Genomic DNA, 17,311 nt, shown 5'->3' on the forward strand with positions numbered 1-17,311 from the left:
AAAGGGGGCATACAAAAGATAAGAGGCACCTCTCAGATTTGAAAGAGGCAATTATAAGAGGTGAAGGGGAACTTATCAGAGGTGGTAAGGGGAACTTCTTGTACCTGAAAAGGGATCCCCATCTAAGAATAGGGACACTAGTTAGAATGGAAAGGAGCACTCATTACGTAGGTAAATGGGCACTCATCAAAGGAAAATGGACACCTATCAGAGTTTAATAAAAGCATTTATCAGAGTTATGAGAAGGGAAGGGGTTCTTATTAAAAAATGAAAATCGGCATTTATTAGAAGAAAAATGGGCACTTATCAGAGGTGAAAAGGGGCACTCATCAGATATAAAAAGGGGCACTTATAAGTAGGGGAAGGGGCACTTATTACAAAGGAAAAGGGTACTTGTTAAATTAATATTTGAACTTGAGGGGCAATTATCAGTAGGGATGAAGAGGGCACATCAATAGGGCACATTTAAGATGGTGTAAAGGGCATCTATAAAAAAAAATACAGATGGATATTTATCTGAAGTAAAAGGGGCACTTTTCCTATGTCAGAATGGGCACTTTAGGGAAAATTGGAAAATTGTGGGGGGGGGGGGGGTGGGGTCAGGCGCCTCTGCGGACGGTGTTTTACGGTTCGGGGTCTATGGAAAAAGCCCAGGCGGTTGTCCATGTTTTCATGGGTTTTAAGAGCTTAATACGCATAGACTTTTTTCCATTTGTCAAACCAGTTTTTGCGGCGAAATTACTTGATATAAGGACTCATTATTTAATTTGTTTCAGGGATACGTAATTATACCCTACTTACCATGACGTTTTTTTTCCTTTTATTGCCGGGTTAGCTAGCCTTTTCCTATATAGTCCGGGAGCCAGGGGGGGGGGGGGGGTCAACCTAGCTGGAAAGAAAACCAATTTTCATGTGCACGGATGTAAAGATCGCATAGCCCCATATAACGAATTAACCGTCTGGCATGTCCTAAGTGGGGGGGGGGGGGTGTGGCCAGGGGAGGCCCCAAAATGGTCATTTTTTTTTAAGCTAGATCAGCTGGAAAGGATACCCATATGTCATATGTTTCCATTCCAGCTGATCTAGCTACATTATGAGAAGATTCGCCATAGTCTCGAGGTACATGAATGGACAATGCAAGACGTTTTAAGTGGTGGAAGGTGCCCGCCAAACGCCCCTAAAGAGGTCAAAAATTAAGCTACATCAACTGAAAAGGAAACCACATTAAATCAATAGGAAATTGTTCGGCAGAGTCCACAGATATACAAATGACCACTGCCAGGCAATTTAAGTAGTGGGAAGTGCCTGCCAGATGCCCCTAAAGTGCCCCAATCCCCGAAATTGAGCTAGATCAGCTGACAAAATAAGAAATTAAGAAATGAAAAAAATAGCAACAGCAACGAAAACAACGTGCCTCCTAACATTTCCAAGATCGGTTGAACTATTTAGACCCCTCCCCAGGACGTCGATCAATTACATGTATGTGCCCACCCCCCCCCCCCAAACATCAAACTCTGGCTACGCACCCGCCTCCCCCAACCCCCCTAAAAAAAAACTTTAAAAAAACAACAACATAACAACAAGGGGGTGAATCAATGGTAGCCTATCATTTGAACAAAGTGGTGTTCGCTTGCTTTAAAAGGAATAATTAATCACTTCCTCTTCTTCGCTCTAAGTACAGGCCACCGTCGGGTGTATTCTCGTACTGAGATGCTTAATCATTTTACCACATGGAGGAGGCCTACTTTCAAATTTGTATCATCCACCATATACTAAAATTTGAGTAGAAAGTTGTTATTTTCAAGGGTATGTCTGTAGAGTCTGTTCATAAGACTAGGTTTTTCTCTGGGGGTCGGCGACCCTTGCCTGGTTTATATGGATTGACCAATCACATCACATTGTTTATCAGCTCGTGCAGTATCAAAAAAATGGCGGGTACACAGCAAACAACGAAAAACACGATTACCCTGAGAGGATCGAGTGAAACTGTTGCAGAATTCTTTTGTAAGTATCTTACAGCATCGATATAAGTCCTAGCAATATCACCATTATGTTTGACGACAGTTAAATCAATTTGAAAGTAATGAAAGGGGGTCTATTCCAGTAGGAAATGTGACTTGAATTGATTGTGTTCGGTCCCACCAATTGTGAAATTTGACTTGTTACCTGACTAATGACGTCCCTGTCAATTTTTATTCTTTGTTCGTAAAATTGTCTCTCATCTAGTTTGCATTTTTAAGTCTTTATTCCTCAGTAGCAACTAAAGTAGTCAATATGGTCAATGCTAATGCGTATTGACCTCTAGTCTAGTCGCTGTGTAGACGGGGCTGAGCTGAGACTAAGTGAGAGGTAACTCCAGATCCAGGGAGCTCCGACGCCGCACAACGGTTTGCTTCCCATGCATGCCCTCTAGTTTAACACTTCTGCATTGAGCTGAGCTACACCGCATGCGAAAAATCCATAGGCCCCCCTATGTGCATAATTCATGAGGCAGCTTACATTCGAACCATGGCTAAGCAAACCGTTGTTTTATTAAGGCGTCGGAGCTCCAAAGCGAAATCTGACACAAAATCTAACACTGTGAAACAGCAGGTTGTGGCACTTCAAATTATAATTTGAAGAAGTCTTTGACTCTTTGATGGGAAAAGGGATGATTCCTTGTCCTAAACCGAGCCATTGCAATGGATAGTCAATTCAACATGGCGAAGAGAAAGTACGCAATGCGCAAGGTTGTGTAGGGCCGCTCTGTTGTTTTTCGAGTCGTGCATATTCAGCATTTTGTTGTTCGCCAACTCTTTCTTGATCCTTGATTACTAAATGAGCTTGTACATGGACATGTTATATGACTGGAGGCCGAATTTTTTTAAAATACCGATTCTCCCATTGATTGAGTTTCTACATGTGTCATGTCTCGATCAAAGCGGCAGATCACCTAAATCGATACCGTGGCGATTTCCACGTCTAGTTATTATCGATATTCTCATCATCATCATCATCATTACTATTCCTGTCATCTTTCTTTTAGATTATGGAATCAATAACCTGTTATACCAGAGAGGGATCTATCCAGCAGAGACCTTCACAAGATGCGACATGTACAAGTTACCCCTGCTGACAACCACGGATGAGGAACTCAAGACCTACCTGACTTCAGTAATGGAACAACTAAAAGGTAACTTATTTGAAGTTATTTGCTGCCCTCCCAATAACTTTTTTAATCTTTTTAATATGCCATGTACTTTCTCCCTCTTTCCTTTCTCTCCCTCTCTCTCTTATTTCTGTTACTTTCCTTTCTTTTTCCCCTTCTTTCCATTCTCTCCCCAGTCTCTCTGTCTCTTTGTACTTGTTAGTCTTTCTGTTTTTAGAGTTACTTTACCCGGCCCTGGGGCTACATTCCCCTTTAATCCCCTCATTCTATATTCTCTATTTGTTCCTTTTAGTCTTCTTCCCTTTATCCTTATGTTCTATGTAATTTGTATTTTATGTATGTATTATTTATTTATTCATACTTTTTAGTTTTTATACATTTGATATTTTGATATGAATGTAATTAAAGTATACATTTTGTATAAGTTGTGTAATTTTATGTAATATTATTTATTTTGTTTTGGAAGAAGACAATAATTTTTTTATTTCCCGATTGGCTGTGAGCAAATTTGTCATCGAAAGTTAAAAAGAAAATGATTTAAATGAAAAGTATTATGACACAGGGCTCTGGTACCAAACTGTTAACTTTTAATTTTATAAAATTCCTCACTGGGTTCTAGAAACAATGTTAAACCCTTCATCAAAATGTTGACACTTACAAATGTCTGTTATTTTCCTGGGAGGGTTTTTCAACACAACAAACACTATTACATTTCTCAACCAAGATACTCATATAACAACACCAAATAATGAGAGAACATTCCTTGAAAGTAGCCAGTGTTGATTAACATGACAAAGACAATTGTGAAAAGATCTGTGTCACAGTTATCCCCAAAATAGCTGTCTGCTCAAAATGGATCCTTATTCTGCATCTGAATTAAACTGAATTGAATTGAATTGAATTCATATTCATTTCATTTCCAACAGAAATTGACAAGGCTTATTGATGAAAATTCAAAGTCACAGCTAAGAGCCAACACATCTTGAATATACAAATAAAACTGCAACATTAAAAATAAATGCAAATGGTACAATGTAAAATAGGCAAATGTAAAACATTCACTAGTGAAATTGATAAGATAAAAGAGATAAATAGAAGGAAAAAGAAAGGAAAAGGAACAGAAAATAAAGAAAGAAAGAAAGGACAAATTATGATTGATAGTTAATTGATGTTTATAAAATGATTAATAAAATTCAGTATACAATTAAAAATTCAGTATTAAAGCCATTTCTAACCAGATGATCTGCTACACATATGCTATTCCTGAATTTTTCTGACCTCTGACCTTTTCTTCTTTTCTTGATGCAGAATGGTTGAATCAGCAGATTGTACAGAAGGTGGTTGTGACAATCTCCACTGAGGGAACCAATGAGGTGCTGGAGAGATGGCAGTTTGATATAGAGTGTGATAAATCCATGACACACGACAGGTATGGTTCATACGGTTCTACTTCTGATTCTTAGTCAAGGATTTTATTTCTGGGGGCCTGTGAATGGGCCACCCTGCCTATAAATAATGCCCCAACCTCGATTTTTCATCATATCGAATTGCGTAATGCAGGCGAGACTGCCAAGAGCGTTTCCCTTGTTTGAAAGTTAGTCTTTATCAAGTTGTGAACAAGTTCAATAGGATGGTTTAAATTTGTAGGAATAAATTCTATGACACAGTCTAAAAGTTTTGATGTTGGATCAGATGCTGCCTATGGTGTGTACTGGCATTAGTGCTGTGACTGTGTACACATGAATCCCGGACAACTCGCCACAAAGACAACCCGCCCCAAGACAACCCGCCACAATACCCTGGACATCCCGCCACAATACCCTGGACAACCCGCCACAATACCCTGGACAACTCGCCACAGCCTTTTCGGACAACTCGCCACACTTTTTTCCCCTCATGATTTCTAGATCTAAAATCCCTCATCTTAGATGAAATTGTCATTTTTCATGATTTTCGTGCTTTTATAAACACAGTTATGACAGGAAACATGGAAATTGTGAGTATTTTGAGAGCTGTTCTAAAGAATAAAGATGATTTTCCTTGCGCTTGCAACAAGAATCTATTTTGGACGAACCCAAGCCAGGCGTACTACGACTACGAGTTACGACTACGATTTTTAAGTTCATGTCTCAGGAAACTTTTTAATGGTAGGAATATGCTGCTATGTATCTTTGGCGTATCTTTACATTCTAATATTACCTGCCCCCCCCCCCCCCATCAGTACGCCAGTGCTTCCAGTATCCTACCATGAAAAAAATTCTGGGACAGAAAAATGCAGCTGTTATAGACCTCTAGATCAAAAGTATATTATTGTTACAAGGGAAATCAACTTTATTCTTTTTAATGACTGTTTATAAAAGCACGAAAATCATGAAAAATGACAATTTCATTTCAATATATATTATTGTTACAATTAGGGAAATCAACTTTATTCTTTATTCTTTGTAATGACTGTGTTTATAAAAGCACGAAAATCATGAAAAATGACAATTTCATTTCATTTTAAATCTAGAAATCATGATGGGAAAAAGTGTGGCGAGTTGTCCGAAAAGGCTGTGGCGAGTTGTCCAGGGTATTGTGGCGGGTTGTCCAGGGTATTGTGGCGGGATGTCCAGGGTATTGTGGCGGGTTGTCTTGGGGCGGGTTGTCTTTGTGGCGAGTTGTCTGGACCCCGTACACATGTATCCGCATTTCCAGTCACTGTACAATTTTGATCCAATGCCGTCGCGTCTCTTCTCTTGTCGTCATGCCAACAATGCCAATCATTGCGGTCTGACTTTCCCATGAGCGTGATGGTTTCGCTTTGATGCGTATGCTTGTTTTCCCTGAACACGAATGCCCGCTGGTTTCCTTTGTCCATTTGTTTTAGTACATAAAAGATAATACTGCACCATTGGGGACTAATACGTGGCTGAAATACTGCTTTTGTTTTTGGTAAATTCCATAACCGTGTACACTCGTACACGCACAGATAAACTGGCCATGTACATAGAGGAAATTACACCCTAACTCACGGCACTAACTGACATTGATCCAACATTCACTCTTGATAATTGCTCCATGCTTTATTTTGTTAGAGTTAGGTCTGGTTTTGCAACTGGATTTTATGTCAAGTTTGGGCTAGGGTTAGTGTTAAAAGAACAGTCTTAAAGTTAAGAATTTGGTGAATTATTGAAATACTAGCTGGCAGACTGAAATAAGCTACCAGTTTTCCTGTCACAGGTATATACTTTTGGGATGAGACAAACAATTTTTTTCACTATAGTCTTACTTGTGTCGTAACTTTTGAAAAAAGCACACCATCTGGAATGCTTCCCAGGGATTGGAAAATGTGCATACATTGTGTGCGGATAAGCCTGAATCAGATGACCGGGGTAATAATATATCTGTTAAGCGCTTAGGCACATCGTTGTATTGATGTATTGGGCGCTTTATAAAAGCGGAATGTTATTATTATGTATATTATCTTTTACAGTAAGCCAAGGGAGAAGTCACAATCAGAGATTCACAAAGGAATACAAGCAGTCATCAAGCAAATCACAGCTTCCGTCACATTCCTGCCTCTCTTAGAAACAGCCTGTAAGTCATTTAGCTTTCTACCCATAACTTTAATAATGAATGTATGATGAATATGTGATGTGTACTTGCATTCATAGTTGAAAGGATGTCATGAGTTCTGGGTCCCATCTTATAAATGTTTCCAGTCTTTATGTACATAGTTGCAATTTATATCAATCCCAAATAAGTTACAATTGATATCAACTCTTTATAAGACGGGGGCCCTGATATAATAAGATATTGCTTGTCTAGTGACTAATGCCATGTTCTTAGTTTCATAACCACAGTAATCTCTGATAAGTACATGTAGCTCCACTTATTACAAGATCAATATTGTGAAATTTTGGCTACAATGACCCCATCAGATGCAGATGGCCATTTTCGTAATGTAATCAAAATTAATGCGTGTCTGTATGTCTTTGTTACGTTCCTCTTACTAATCATTTCATTCACCAGTTACAAATATCTTAGCTAAATACCGGTATTCAGAATGTTGTTGGGTTGGGCTTGCATACATTTTTTCTGACCTAGCAAAAATACTATCGAGATTACAGTGGTACAGCCATAAGGCCATAACGGGTGAATTAACTAGCTCATTACTAGGTGAACATGTCGTGTATCATTTGAATACATTTTGAAAATAGTCTTATCGTATTGATACCAGACCAGTTGCATGACTGCTCCCAATTTGCATCTGATCTAGCCTTTCCTACTAATGCTACAATTTTGGTTAGGAATCAGGAAGGTTTACTTTATTTTGATTTTTGTAATACACAATATTGTAATCTGTTCAAATACACAATCGTAGTAGAATTTACAGTAGGCTTACGGTTGCACCATGTGAAAGAGAGGGGGAGGATTGGGGAGTCCTGAAAGGGACTGTCAGTACGGTAATCTTTCTTGAGTGTATGGGTAGTCCTGAAAAGGACTGTTGATAATCTTTCTTGAGCTTATAGTTCTAAGCGAACTATAGCGCCGGTTGGAGAGAATGGAGTGGCTCAACGTTTCGAACAGGTTGACTATCCGTCGTCAGGAGTGCAGTCTCAAGTCCAAAGTTTTTATAAATTGCTTAATTGTAACATGCTTGAGTAAGTGATATATATATATAATGTTTCAACCAGAAGTTTGTATTTTAGTTATCCAGTTCTGGTTCTTGTTATTTTGCTCATCTGTGTGGTATGCTTTTCTTTCCTTCATTATTTTTCTTAAGGTAAATTCAACCTGCTCATCTACACGGACAAGGACCTGAACACTCCAGAAAAATGGGAGGAGTCTGGACCGTCGCTGATCGAGCACTCTGAAGAGGTCAGGTTAAGGTCATTCACAACGTCAATCCACAAGGTCGATGCTATGGTGTCCTACAAACTCATGGATGGTATATAAAAGGAAATATAATTAAATGTTTTCTTGAAGTAGCTCATTACAGAGCTCATTACAGAGTTCTATGTGCTCTGTCTGTAAACAAGGTTGATGCTATGGTGTCCTACAACTCACGGATGGTATATAAAAGGAAATATAATTAGATGTTTTCTTGAAGTTCTTGAAGTAGCTGATTTCCAGGGTTCCATGTGCTCTGTCTGTGAAGGATGAAATGTATGATTCATAAAACCTTAACAGAAAAGCAAACATGTTATGCCGCTGTTAACTTAGAGTGGTGAAACATGAAGTATGACATCATTTGCTGTTGGCTTATACTATTATGTCATGGGACACGGTACTATGTGGTAGAATACTGCACAATGTAATAAAGGGCATTTTCTTTCTTCCTGCATTTATTTAATAAATCAATGGTACATCTATTCTTGTCTATTGCATGAATAAATAAGGGGCTGCAGAATTTGGAGGTGAATTTGTTATTATTATCATTATTGTGTATTTGTCGTCACCTGAGCCTGGGAGGCGAAAAGCGAACTGAATCACTGCAACCCTTGGGTCTCTCCTCCTGGAATAACTGATTGGGATAGTGCAGGTGAACCACTACACAGGGTTTCCCCCTACTCTTTAATATACGGCTAGTGCAGTGGGTTCTCAACATGCAAAGGTGGTGACTCTCCTCTACACGGGCCTCCATTTGAACTAGTTATTGATTGATCATATAACCCTGTTCTTTTTTGGTGCTTGCCTGTGTTTTCAGAGGCTGAAATGAGTAAAGATTTCTTTTAAATGGGATAATGAAGGATGTTTTATGCACTAGATAGCAATCCATCATTAATGCCCCTAGTTGTACCTCTCTACAATTTTGAAGTGCCTATTTTTGCCTTAACTTGCACTTATTTCCATGTCACTTGTAAAAGGAGCCTGTATCAATTTGTTCATGTCCTGGTATTATGAATCTCTGCTCTTAAAAATTCATCTTTTCCCTCTAAATTTCTGCTGGAATGTATTTGATTTTTTTAAAAAGAGGTAATTGTCCTGCTGGTAATTGGCCGGGGGTGATTGTCCTAGAACCTTGGAACAATATCCCCCCTCTATAACCAGCCTCTTGACAATTACATCTTGGAGAACTACCAAGGGGCTAATTCTATGGGGTAGCTCTATGGGGTATTGTCTTGGGGGCAGTTGTCTGAGAAGGTAGGTAACCTGGGTGGGGAGGGGGGGGGGGGGGGGTGGTAGTAACCAGAGGGTGAGGTACATGTATACTATCTAAATGGTGGTAATACAGGGGATGGTTGTCTTAGAATCTGTCCAACGCACATGCATGTTATCCCTTATGTTCCAGATTACCGGTACATCATTCATTGATTTAATGATCCGAATCAATCCCAAGTCCTCTTATAAATCAATCGCAAACTTGCAGTCTCCTATGATTTATGTTCATAGTTGCGACTGATCTCATCTCTTTACACGACAGGGTTTCTTATATATGGGACAGCAAATGACCATACACCTTGGACGTTCCTCTCATTTTATTGTTCCTTCTAAAGGCTCTTTCAGAAATGAAGCTGCAAAACTGCAGCAGCTTTTCATCGTGACCAGAAGTGTAATGCTTCACATTTCAGGGGGGTGTTTCACAAAGATCCTAAGTTGAACTTATCTCCAAGTAAGACTTAAAAATTATGGAAAGCCGTTAGCATCTATGAAAATATTTTGTAGAAGTTATTTTAAAAGGTATAAAATGTTGATTCAAATCATTCTTGTCTATTATCAAGGAGATTTCATGTTCTTGATGTGGAATTTATAACAAGTTTAAAATGCTTGAATTTCAGCTTTTGAATATATTTTATTTTAAGGCTACGAATGGCTCTCCATAATTTTGTAAGTCCAACTTAGAGTTAAGTTTGACTTAGGATCTTTGTGAAACACCCCCCTGAAGCCTCTAAAACAGAGCTCAGTGAATATATGGACAAGTCGTTTGTTGCACGCAGTTGCCATTCATTGCACACATAAACAAATTCAACATTTTTTTCTGCAGTGGTATACTGTACCATATCTGATTAAGCTTGAATTCTACAATGGCATTTGGTTTAAAGAGGTTCATTCATTTAATTGTATTCTGTATTACATGTGTATTTATATTGCTATTTCTACAGGAATTTTCACATGTCTCTTTTCTTGTATCTAATATCTTTGCGTTCAAAGACATGTTGTATAATGTGCCAAATTAATATAAATGTACTAAATCTAATAGTAAAACATGTATCATAAGTTTGGTTTATGTGTAGTTTGTTAGAATGTGATTTCACTATGAACATCACTGACATAGAAAGCGGACAAAATATACAGTTCCTCAGGTAGACAAAGGAACATTCCTTCACTGCTATTATGTAAACATGTGTAGAACAGGTGTCACATGCATATTCACCTTTTTACATAATAGCAGTGAAGGGATGTTCCTTTGTCTACCTGAGGAACTGTATATTTTGTCCGCTTTCTTTGTCTGTCATGTTCATAGTGTTTAAAGAAATAACTAGAATGTAAATACAAAAAAGAGGAATGAATGACAGGTTGCAGCTGCTATGTAATTGTTTTGCGAATCTTTGTTCAGGATTAAAACCATGTAGTTTGGTAGACTTCTATTTGCCAGTCATTTGCCATAGGTCCTGAAAAGCAATCGATGGAGCTTGATCAATGATCGTTTAAATTATTTTATGAAATAAGTGTCCTCTTAGTTGCAGCAGTGGTTGACACTAATTGGTATGGTACAGTCAGAACCCCAATTACAAGATACATACAATGTGAACCGTTGTATGCCTTTAAAAACCTTGCGATTTACCACAGCATATGTAAACAAGCTTTGAAGTGTCTAAATTCATGCTGTGTTTGTTCATGTTGTATGTATTTACACAGTATCATGCTTTTTATACATGCTCTGAGCAATACAAATATAGTGTTTGTCATGTAAAAGGTAGATTGCTTGGGGAATTTTCGCCAAGTGGGTGCGCTTGCAAACATACCGGTATGCAGCCCAATTATCTATTTGTATCTTCTTGTACACGTCACCAGGATGGCCCACAACCCCAAATTAAAATGAGTAAGATTGCAAATTGGTAGGAATATGAACTGATGTACTAGATGCACCTAATAAGCATGATGCACAAAGTCCCTTCAGGCCAGGGTCCTTCTCTGGGATTCTCAATGACCCATATTTTGAAGCATTACAAATAAAAGCAATAAAAACCAAAGAATAAAAAATAAACACTATGAACATGACAGACAAAGAAAGCGGACAAAATATACAGTTCCTAAGGTAGACAAAGGAACATCCCTTCACTGCTATTATGTAAAAAGGTGAATATGCATGTGACACCTGTTCTACACATTTTTAGATAATAGCAGTGAAGGGATGTTCCTTTGTCTACCTGAGGAACTGTATATTTTGTCTGCTTTCTTTGTCAGTCATGTTCATAGTGAAAGGATGTTAATTAATGATTTTGCTCGAGAATGATGATGAGTTTTGCTTCTATTTCATTACTTGTGACCATGAATTCTAACCAGTTACTGATTTTCAAACTTGTAATTTCAATTTCAAACATGTTGCTGTTACATGTACATGTTCTGAACGTCTTGTTTGCAGGCACAAATCCTTGTCAGTCACAGTGTGTAACAGTGTCTGCTCTGTGAGACTAAGCTGACAGCGTACAACCTGATATGTGGGCTCTGTACTGCACCTACTCCAGACGCAGCCAGAGACTGACAGAGCTAGGCTCTTCTCCAGCCAGGTTTTAGGACTTGTGGTAAAGTCAAAGTGTCAATTTAGAGTCTGTGCCTGCAGACTACTAGATGTCTCTAAAGGTTACTGTTTTGGATAAGGATGTCTATTTGTGGCATTTGTTCACTAAAGTACAGGAAATGTCACTCTGTATAGTACTGATACTATCTACAAGAAACATGTCAGGGTGAAATAAAAACTGCTGTTGAAGAAATGTGGAAGTGCATGTCAGTAGAATGTACTCTCAGTTCAAAGTGCATCGGCATTCTCTGTAGATATAAAATATTGAATTCTTTAGTTTACACATTTAAATTACATGAAGATTTAATGCCTGTTTGGATTATTGGCCCTACATACTTCGAAACATGATGCATATTCTAAGGATTCAAAATTCAATATTTGCAACCAAACTTGCAGGAGATAAAATTGTTGTGAATTGTGATTTGTATATGTATCACCCTGAAAGTCAACATAGCCTGTGGTTTTTTGAGAGATGCACAATGCAATCCTGTCAATGGTGTCATGCATGTCTATTTTTTAGACTGCTACAATTAAATGTAGGTGTTTACAAGGGTGAGAAGTTACCATACAGGTAAATAGATTGATAACAAGAAAATATGATTAATAACAATACAAAAATTATTTCAACTTTTTTTCATGAACAGTAAATTGTCACATGGACATTTATAAAATAGTGTAAGCAGGGTCCCTTATGCAAATCTTTTTAGAGATGTATATCGATGTATGTTCCATTTATGTTTAGCAAGGATGTGGCAGGGGAAAAAGTTGAATGACAAATAAGGTTGAACTGGGGGGGGGGGGGGGGGGGGGGTTGAGTTAGATCTTTGATTATGCATCATACATTGGGATTGAAGAAATTATTTGTCGAACTGTCAAACCTTTAAGTCAATGGACCTTCATTCTGAATAATGAAGTTCCCTTGATATCACTGACACTGACAGTATAATAATCTTTTTCTTTTGGTTATAGCACAATCTAAATGCAGAAACTCCAGCTTGCCATGACTGTTTTGTGAATTCCTCGAGTTTTCCAGATTTGTGAAAGTTTTGTGATCCAAAACAAGTGGATTACGATTTGTGCAATGTTGTGATTTGTTTAACTTTCCTGCAATTAAGATGACTATCGTTCACTGTACGTGATAGGTTCTGGTTTTATAGTGTTACTAAAAATTTTCTTTGCAACTTTGTTCTCCAGTTTATTGACGTTTTATGTTACAGCTCATTAAATTGAAAGTTTAATTTGATTTTCTCGGTAAAGGGAAAGTAGTCTCCACAATTCCTATTGGGTGGAAATTATAAGAATATTCTAGGTATAATGAAATATAATTATGGCATACTTCTTGTTGTACAATTATTCACAATTATTGGCTAGATATTTCCATCCTCTGCTGTAACTTTTGTTGCTTTTCATACTTCTCTCCTTATATATATTTTGTATAAGTAATTAAGTATGTTTTTTTGTTTTACATACAATACTTTACTATGGTAAGTGGTGACTATTTTCCTTTTCAATTTTGTGTTTTCTTCATTTGTAAAATCCAATATTTATGTAAGAGTGATGATAAATGTAATATTTGTATATATATAAATTGTATTACTAATTACTATAACTTAATTGTTTGTACTGTATGTATTGTTAAATCTTCACTCGCTATTTGAAGGTGTAAAGTCTGCACATTTGCAGTATAATTTTTCACCTTTTTTTATCTTATACTTGGCATGTCTTTGTCGGGACATGAAGAAAATTATTAAATATTTTGTACATGATTCCGTTATTCTTTGCTTTAGTTTTGTCATGTGATGTGAAAATCTGTTTCTATGTCAAATGGTAGTGCAAAATGTGAAAAAACACCAACATTTGTGACAAATTTTGAACTTATCAGATTGTTTTGCACTAAAAGAGGACCTGCAAATAATGTGATTGAAATTCTTTAGTGTTGTTGATAATGTTTTTTCTTATGTTCCTGTCTTTGCTTGTCAAAGAGTGTTCTATTGTGCCCCCCCCCCCCAATCTGCCACTGAAAATGAAACAAAAGAATTAGCATAGATAAATATTGCATTTTAAGAGGATTTGATGTCATTGAAACATGACAAAAAACGTTTGTGATAATCATAAGGCATTGTAAAGCAGAGGATTAATGTTAAAGATAGTGTCAGGTTTTGGTCGGGCGAGTGCATTGTGAAAGAAACTTTGTGGAAACTATTGGAAAAGAGATGTCAGTTAAGTTTTGGTGTATGCTGTACGACAAACGTGAGGTTTTGGAATCGTCAAAATGTTATGAAATTGGCCCTAACTGTCTTGCCAAAAGTCGCAAGCACTGTACACAGTAATATATTTATGGGACTACACGAACATGTGGCATGAAAGTGTGGTTCAAAACCTTTAGTTTTTTTTTATTTAGGTATTACTTGTCATATTTTTAATATAATTTTATGAATTTGTAAAATATGGGCCATATTGATTATGTAACACATAAGTATTGGCGAGTGCTGTACTTGAAGTTTTGGAATCGCCTTGTCGTATTTTTAATAGTAGGCTATTTGAAGAGCCACACTTTTCAGGCCTTTCCCCCCATTCCACACTCGCTTGAAAATACCCACTAGTTATATTTGTTCTCTTTTCTCCAGAACCAAAAGATGTGTAGACATACATGCGTTGATCAGTGCATTATAATAGCCACCGGGAATCGATTCCGTCAAGATGTCGTATTCATTGTTCTGTGAGGGGCAAATTTGTTTTCCTATTCAGACCCAATTACAATAGATATTGTAAGCACTTTCCATCGCGGTTGCTGGTTGGGTTTTAAATAATGCTTTAAAACGCTAAAAGACTTTTTATTTTCCACCTACCATCAAAACCAATTGTAGTTTGGGAGGAAAAACAGTAGGCCTACAAAAGGCCTGCATGTACTTATTTAGAGCATGCACATTAGGAACAATAATATGAGAAATTATTTATAGGCATGCATTGATATCGTGAGAGTTTAAAAATGTTGTCAAATTCTGAGGAAAAAAATAATGTCGGTCTCCCGTGCCGGGAATCGAACCCGGGCCGCGTGGGTGAAAACCACGAATCCTAACCACTAGACCACACGGGATTGCCATGTCGTTTGGCGGTCAACTTCCAACCGTATTAAATAACGTAGGGTGGTAGTGCTGATTGACCTACAACGTGGGATAGGACAACACAGAAGTTGAAGATTGCGACATCTATCAAAACATTATCATTCTTAGCAGTATCTATCACGTATACAGGATTTTGTGATACATGCTGTGCTTTCACTGTTCTCTCCCGATATATATGGTTAGGATTATAGTATTCTGCTTAATTTTAGAATGCACTCAATTACATGCAAATAGAAACTAACATGTATCATTATTATAAAGCAGGAAGACTAATTCATTTTACTATAATACCAGTGCATGCGTTTATACTATATAACTAGGTTTAAAAAAAAGATAATTTCATTATCTATAGTTCATCTTCGTGATAGGCTGCATAATTATATAGCCCTTTGAAGATAATTACTAATAAAAGAAGACGCGAAAATACTCCAATTAATTAGCTGCTCAACTTGTGATTATAATTATACCGATGATCGATCGAAGTGCTGCAGTGCTACTCCAACGCAGTTTTCGATGATAATTTTGCCACCATGCCTATCCACAAGACTGGAGTATATGAATTGCGGGAAAAGTATTCGCACCAAAGGCGAGACTTGAGCCTCACTGATGGTTTCGAACCCCAGACCCGACAAACCTCCAGCCTGAGCGGAACCTAGGCTTGGTGGCCCCGGGAAACCTCCCCCACCACCTACGAGCACCATAAAGGTGACAGCGAGGTCGCTTGTGTGGGGTCAGTCCCGCGAGAGCCGAGTTTTAGCACCGTTTCTTCCCCAATCCCAAGTCAAGAAGAAGTGCCCTCCACCCGCGGGTAGGGCACGGTGCCAACGTTACCGACCGCGTAGAAACTGCAGTGGTACGAAGTAAGCGATGGTATGAAACAGCACCTGAGCATAGAACTCCATCGTAAAAGACGAGATCTAAGCCACAGGCTGATTCCCCTGAAACGCACGGTACAAGAGCGATTCGAAGCTGTCTGATGGGTAACAAAATTGTCTGCCTTTATATAGGCTTGTACAGCGTCTTTCAGCGGCGGTTTGTTTACTTCGTTCCCGCATTCGCCCATGTAGATTAGTCTTATATATCAGACTTAAACAAAAAAAAATCCATATGGAGTTTGAAAGAATGAACTAAATTCGCTGAACTCGCATTGGTAATGAATCCTATCATAATCTTCTTCTTTTGTTTTGTTTTACTACACATTTCCAGGAAAGTGTCTGCTCTATTCATGAATTGATGTATTTTCCAAAATTAATCGGCCCAAAACCAATTTAATTTACATAGGGTCTGAATATTAGCACTAGGCCGTCTGGAGCATCATTCTATAATAACGAGATGACATCATACTTATATTTGTAAAGCTCGAAGTCTGTCGGAACGTACCAAGTAAAGTAAAGGTTTCGACATCAGTTGAAATGTAATGCAAGATTAGGTGTTTACGTGATTTAATCAATGTCTTTATGTACACATCAAGCCAACGAGATCGTCTGACGATTTACCTGTGTTATGTAGGCCTATACTTCGATCATGCCAGGGAAATATATTTATTTAAAAGTTATATTAACACACTCTCTCTCTCTCTCTCTCTCTCTCTCTCTCTTTATATAACTATATTATATATAATCCAGCTATTCTGCACGAGAAAACTAATTTCATTAAGTTATTATTGTTATTATTAGTATTGTTATTATTATTACTATGCATACAAGTCCAATTCAATTATCATTGCTTTCCGGGTGTCAATTAATTTTGGCAGCCTCTAATTTATGCTCATCATCGACAGTGACCTGTCCAAATGCAAATTTGCTGACCCCCCCCCCCCCTGATATCTTGGCCGATTACGTTGGGTAGCTACATGAGTCACTGTGGAACGTGCCAGGATGGAAAGGAAAGCCAGAGAGAAACAAAATTAGTGAAAGAGAATCAAGTATGGAGCAACGACGGTTTATTTTCAACAACGCACCAAAACCAAAGGACCAAACTACATTATGTATTAAATTAGAAAAACATGGAGGTATAGGCCTATGCCATCAAGGCTTTTATTCAGGACCTGAACATTATGCACAATAATATACTACATTTATAAGCCTGCTTTGATAATGTGGGAGTTGGCAGAATACATGTATTGTTAAATTCTGATTTAAAAAATAATGTCGGTCTCCCGTGCCGGGAATCGAACCCGGGCCGCGTGGGTGAAAACCACGAATCCTAACCACTAGACCACACGGGATTGCCATATCGCGATGAGTTCAACATCCAATTTTATTGAATAAAGAAGGGTGTTGAATATATCCTACTGATCGAGCTATGATG

The 17,311-nt window shown here is 37.9% G+C and overlaps 1 protein-coding gene and 2 non-coding genes across 4 annotated transcripts; 1 reads left to right on the forward strand and 2 right to left on the reverse strand.

Annotated features, from left to right (window-relative positions):
- The first annotated feature begins 1,877 nt into the window (after nt 1-1,877).
- On the forward strand, nt 1,878-9,073 carry LOC592941 (mitotic spindle assembly checkpoint protein MAD2A). 2 transcript variants are annotated; one of them, XM_030979398.1, is made up of 6 exons: nt 1,878-2,004; nt 3,026-3,172; nt 4,457-4,577; nt 6,624-6,727; nt 7,917-8,085; nt 8,210-9,073. In XM_030979398.1, the coding sequence occupies exons 1-6, from the start codon at nt 1,929-1,931 to the stop codon at nt 8,211-8,213; spliced, it is 621 nt and encodes a 206-aa protein (XP_030835258.1). In that variant the 5' UTR covers nt 1,878-1,928; the 3' UTR covers nt 8,214-9,073. The 2 variants fall into 2 exon arrangements, with proteins under 2 accessions (XP_030835258.1, XP_797532.4); XM_792439.5 differs by having other exon boundaries at nt 7,917-9,073.
- A 5,828-nt stretch (nt 9,074-14,901) lies between these two features.
- On the reverse strand, nt 14,902-14,973 carry TRNAE-UUC. The gene has a single exon. It is a non-coding gene; the product is annotated as a tRNA-Glu (tRNA).
- A 2,183-nt stretch (nt 14,974-17,156) lies between these two features.
- On the reverse strand, nt 17,157-17,228 carry TRNAE-UUC. Its single transcript has one exon. It is a non-coding gene; the product is annotated as a tRNA-Glu (tRNA).
- Nucleotides 17,229-17,311: the final 83 nt, after the last annotated feature.

The sequence above is a fragment of the Strongylocentrotus purpuratus genome, unplaced genomic scaffold (assembly GCF_000002235.5).
Source record: "Strongylocentrotus purpuratus isolate Spur 01 unplaced genomic scaffold, Spur_5.0 spur5_scaffold_10, whole genome shotgun sequence".
In the NCBI taxonomy this organism is placed as follows: Eukaryota; Metazoa; Echinodermata; class Echinoidea; order Camarodonta; family Strongylocentrotidae; genus Strongylocentrotus; species Strongylocentrotus purpuratus.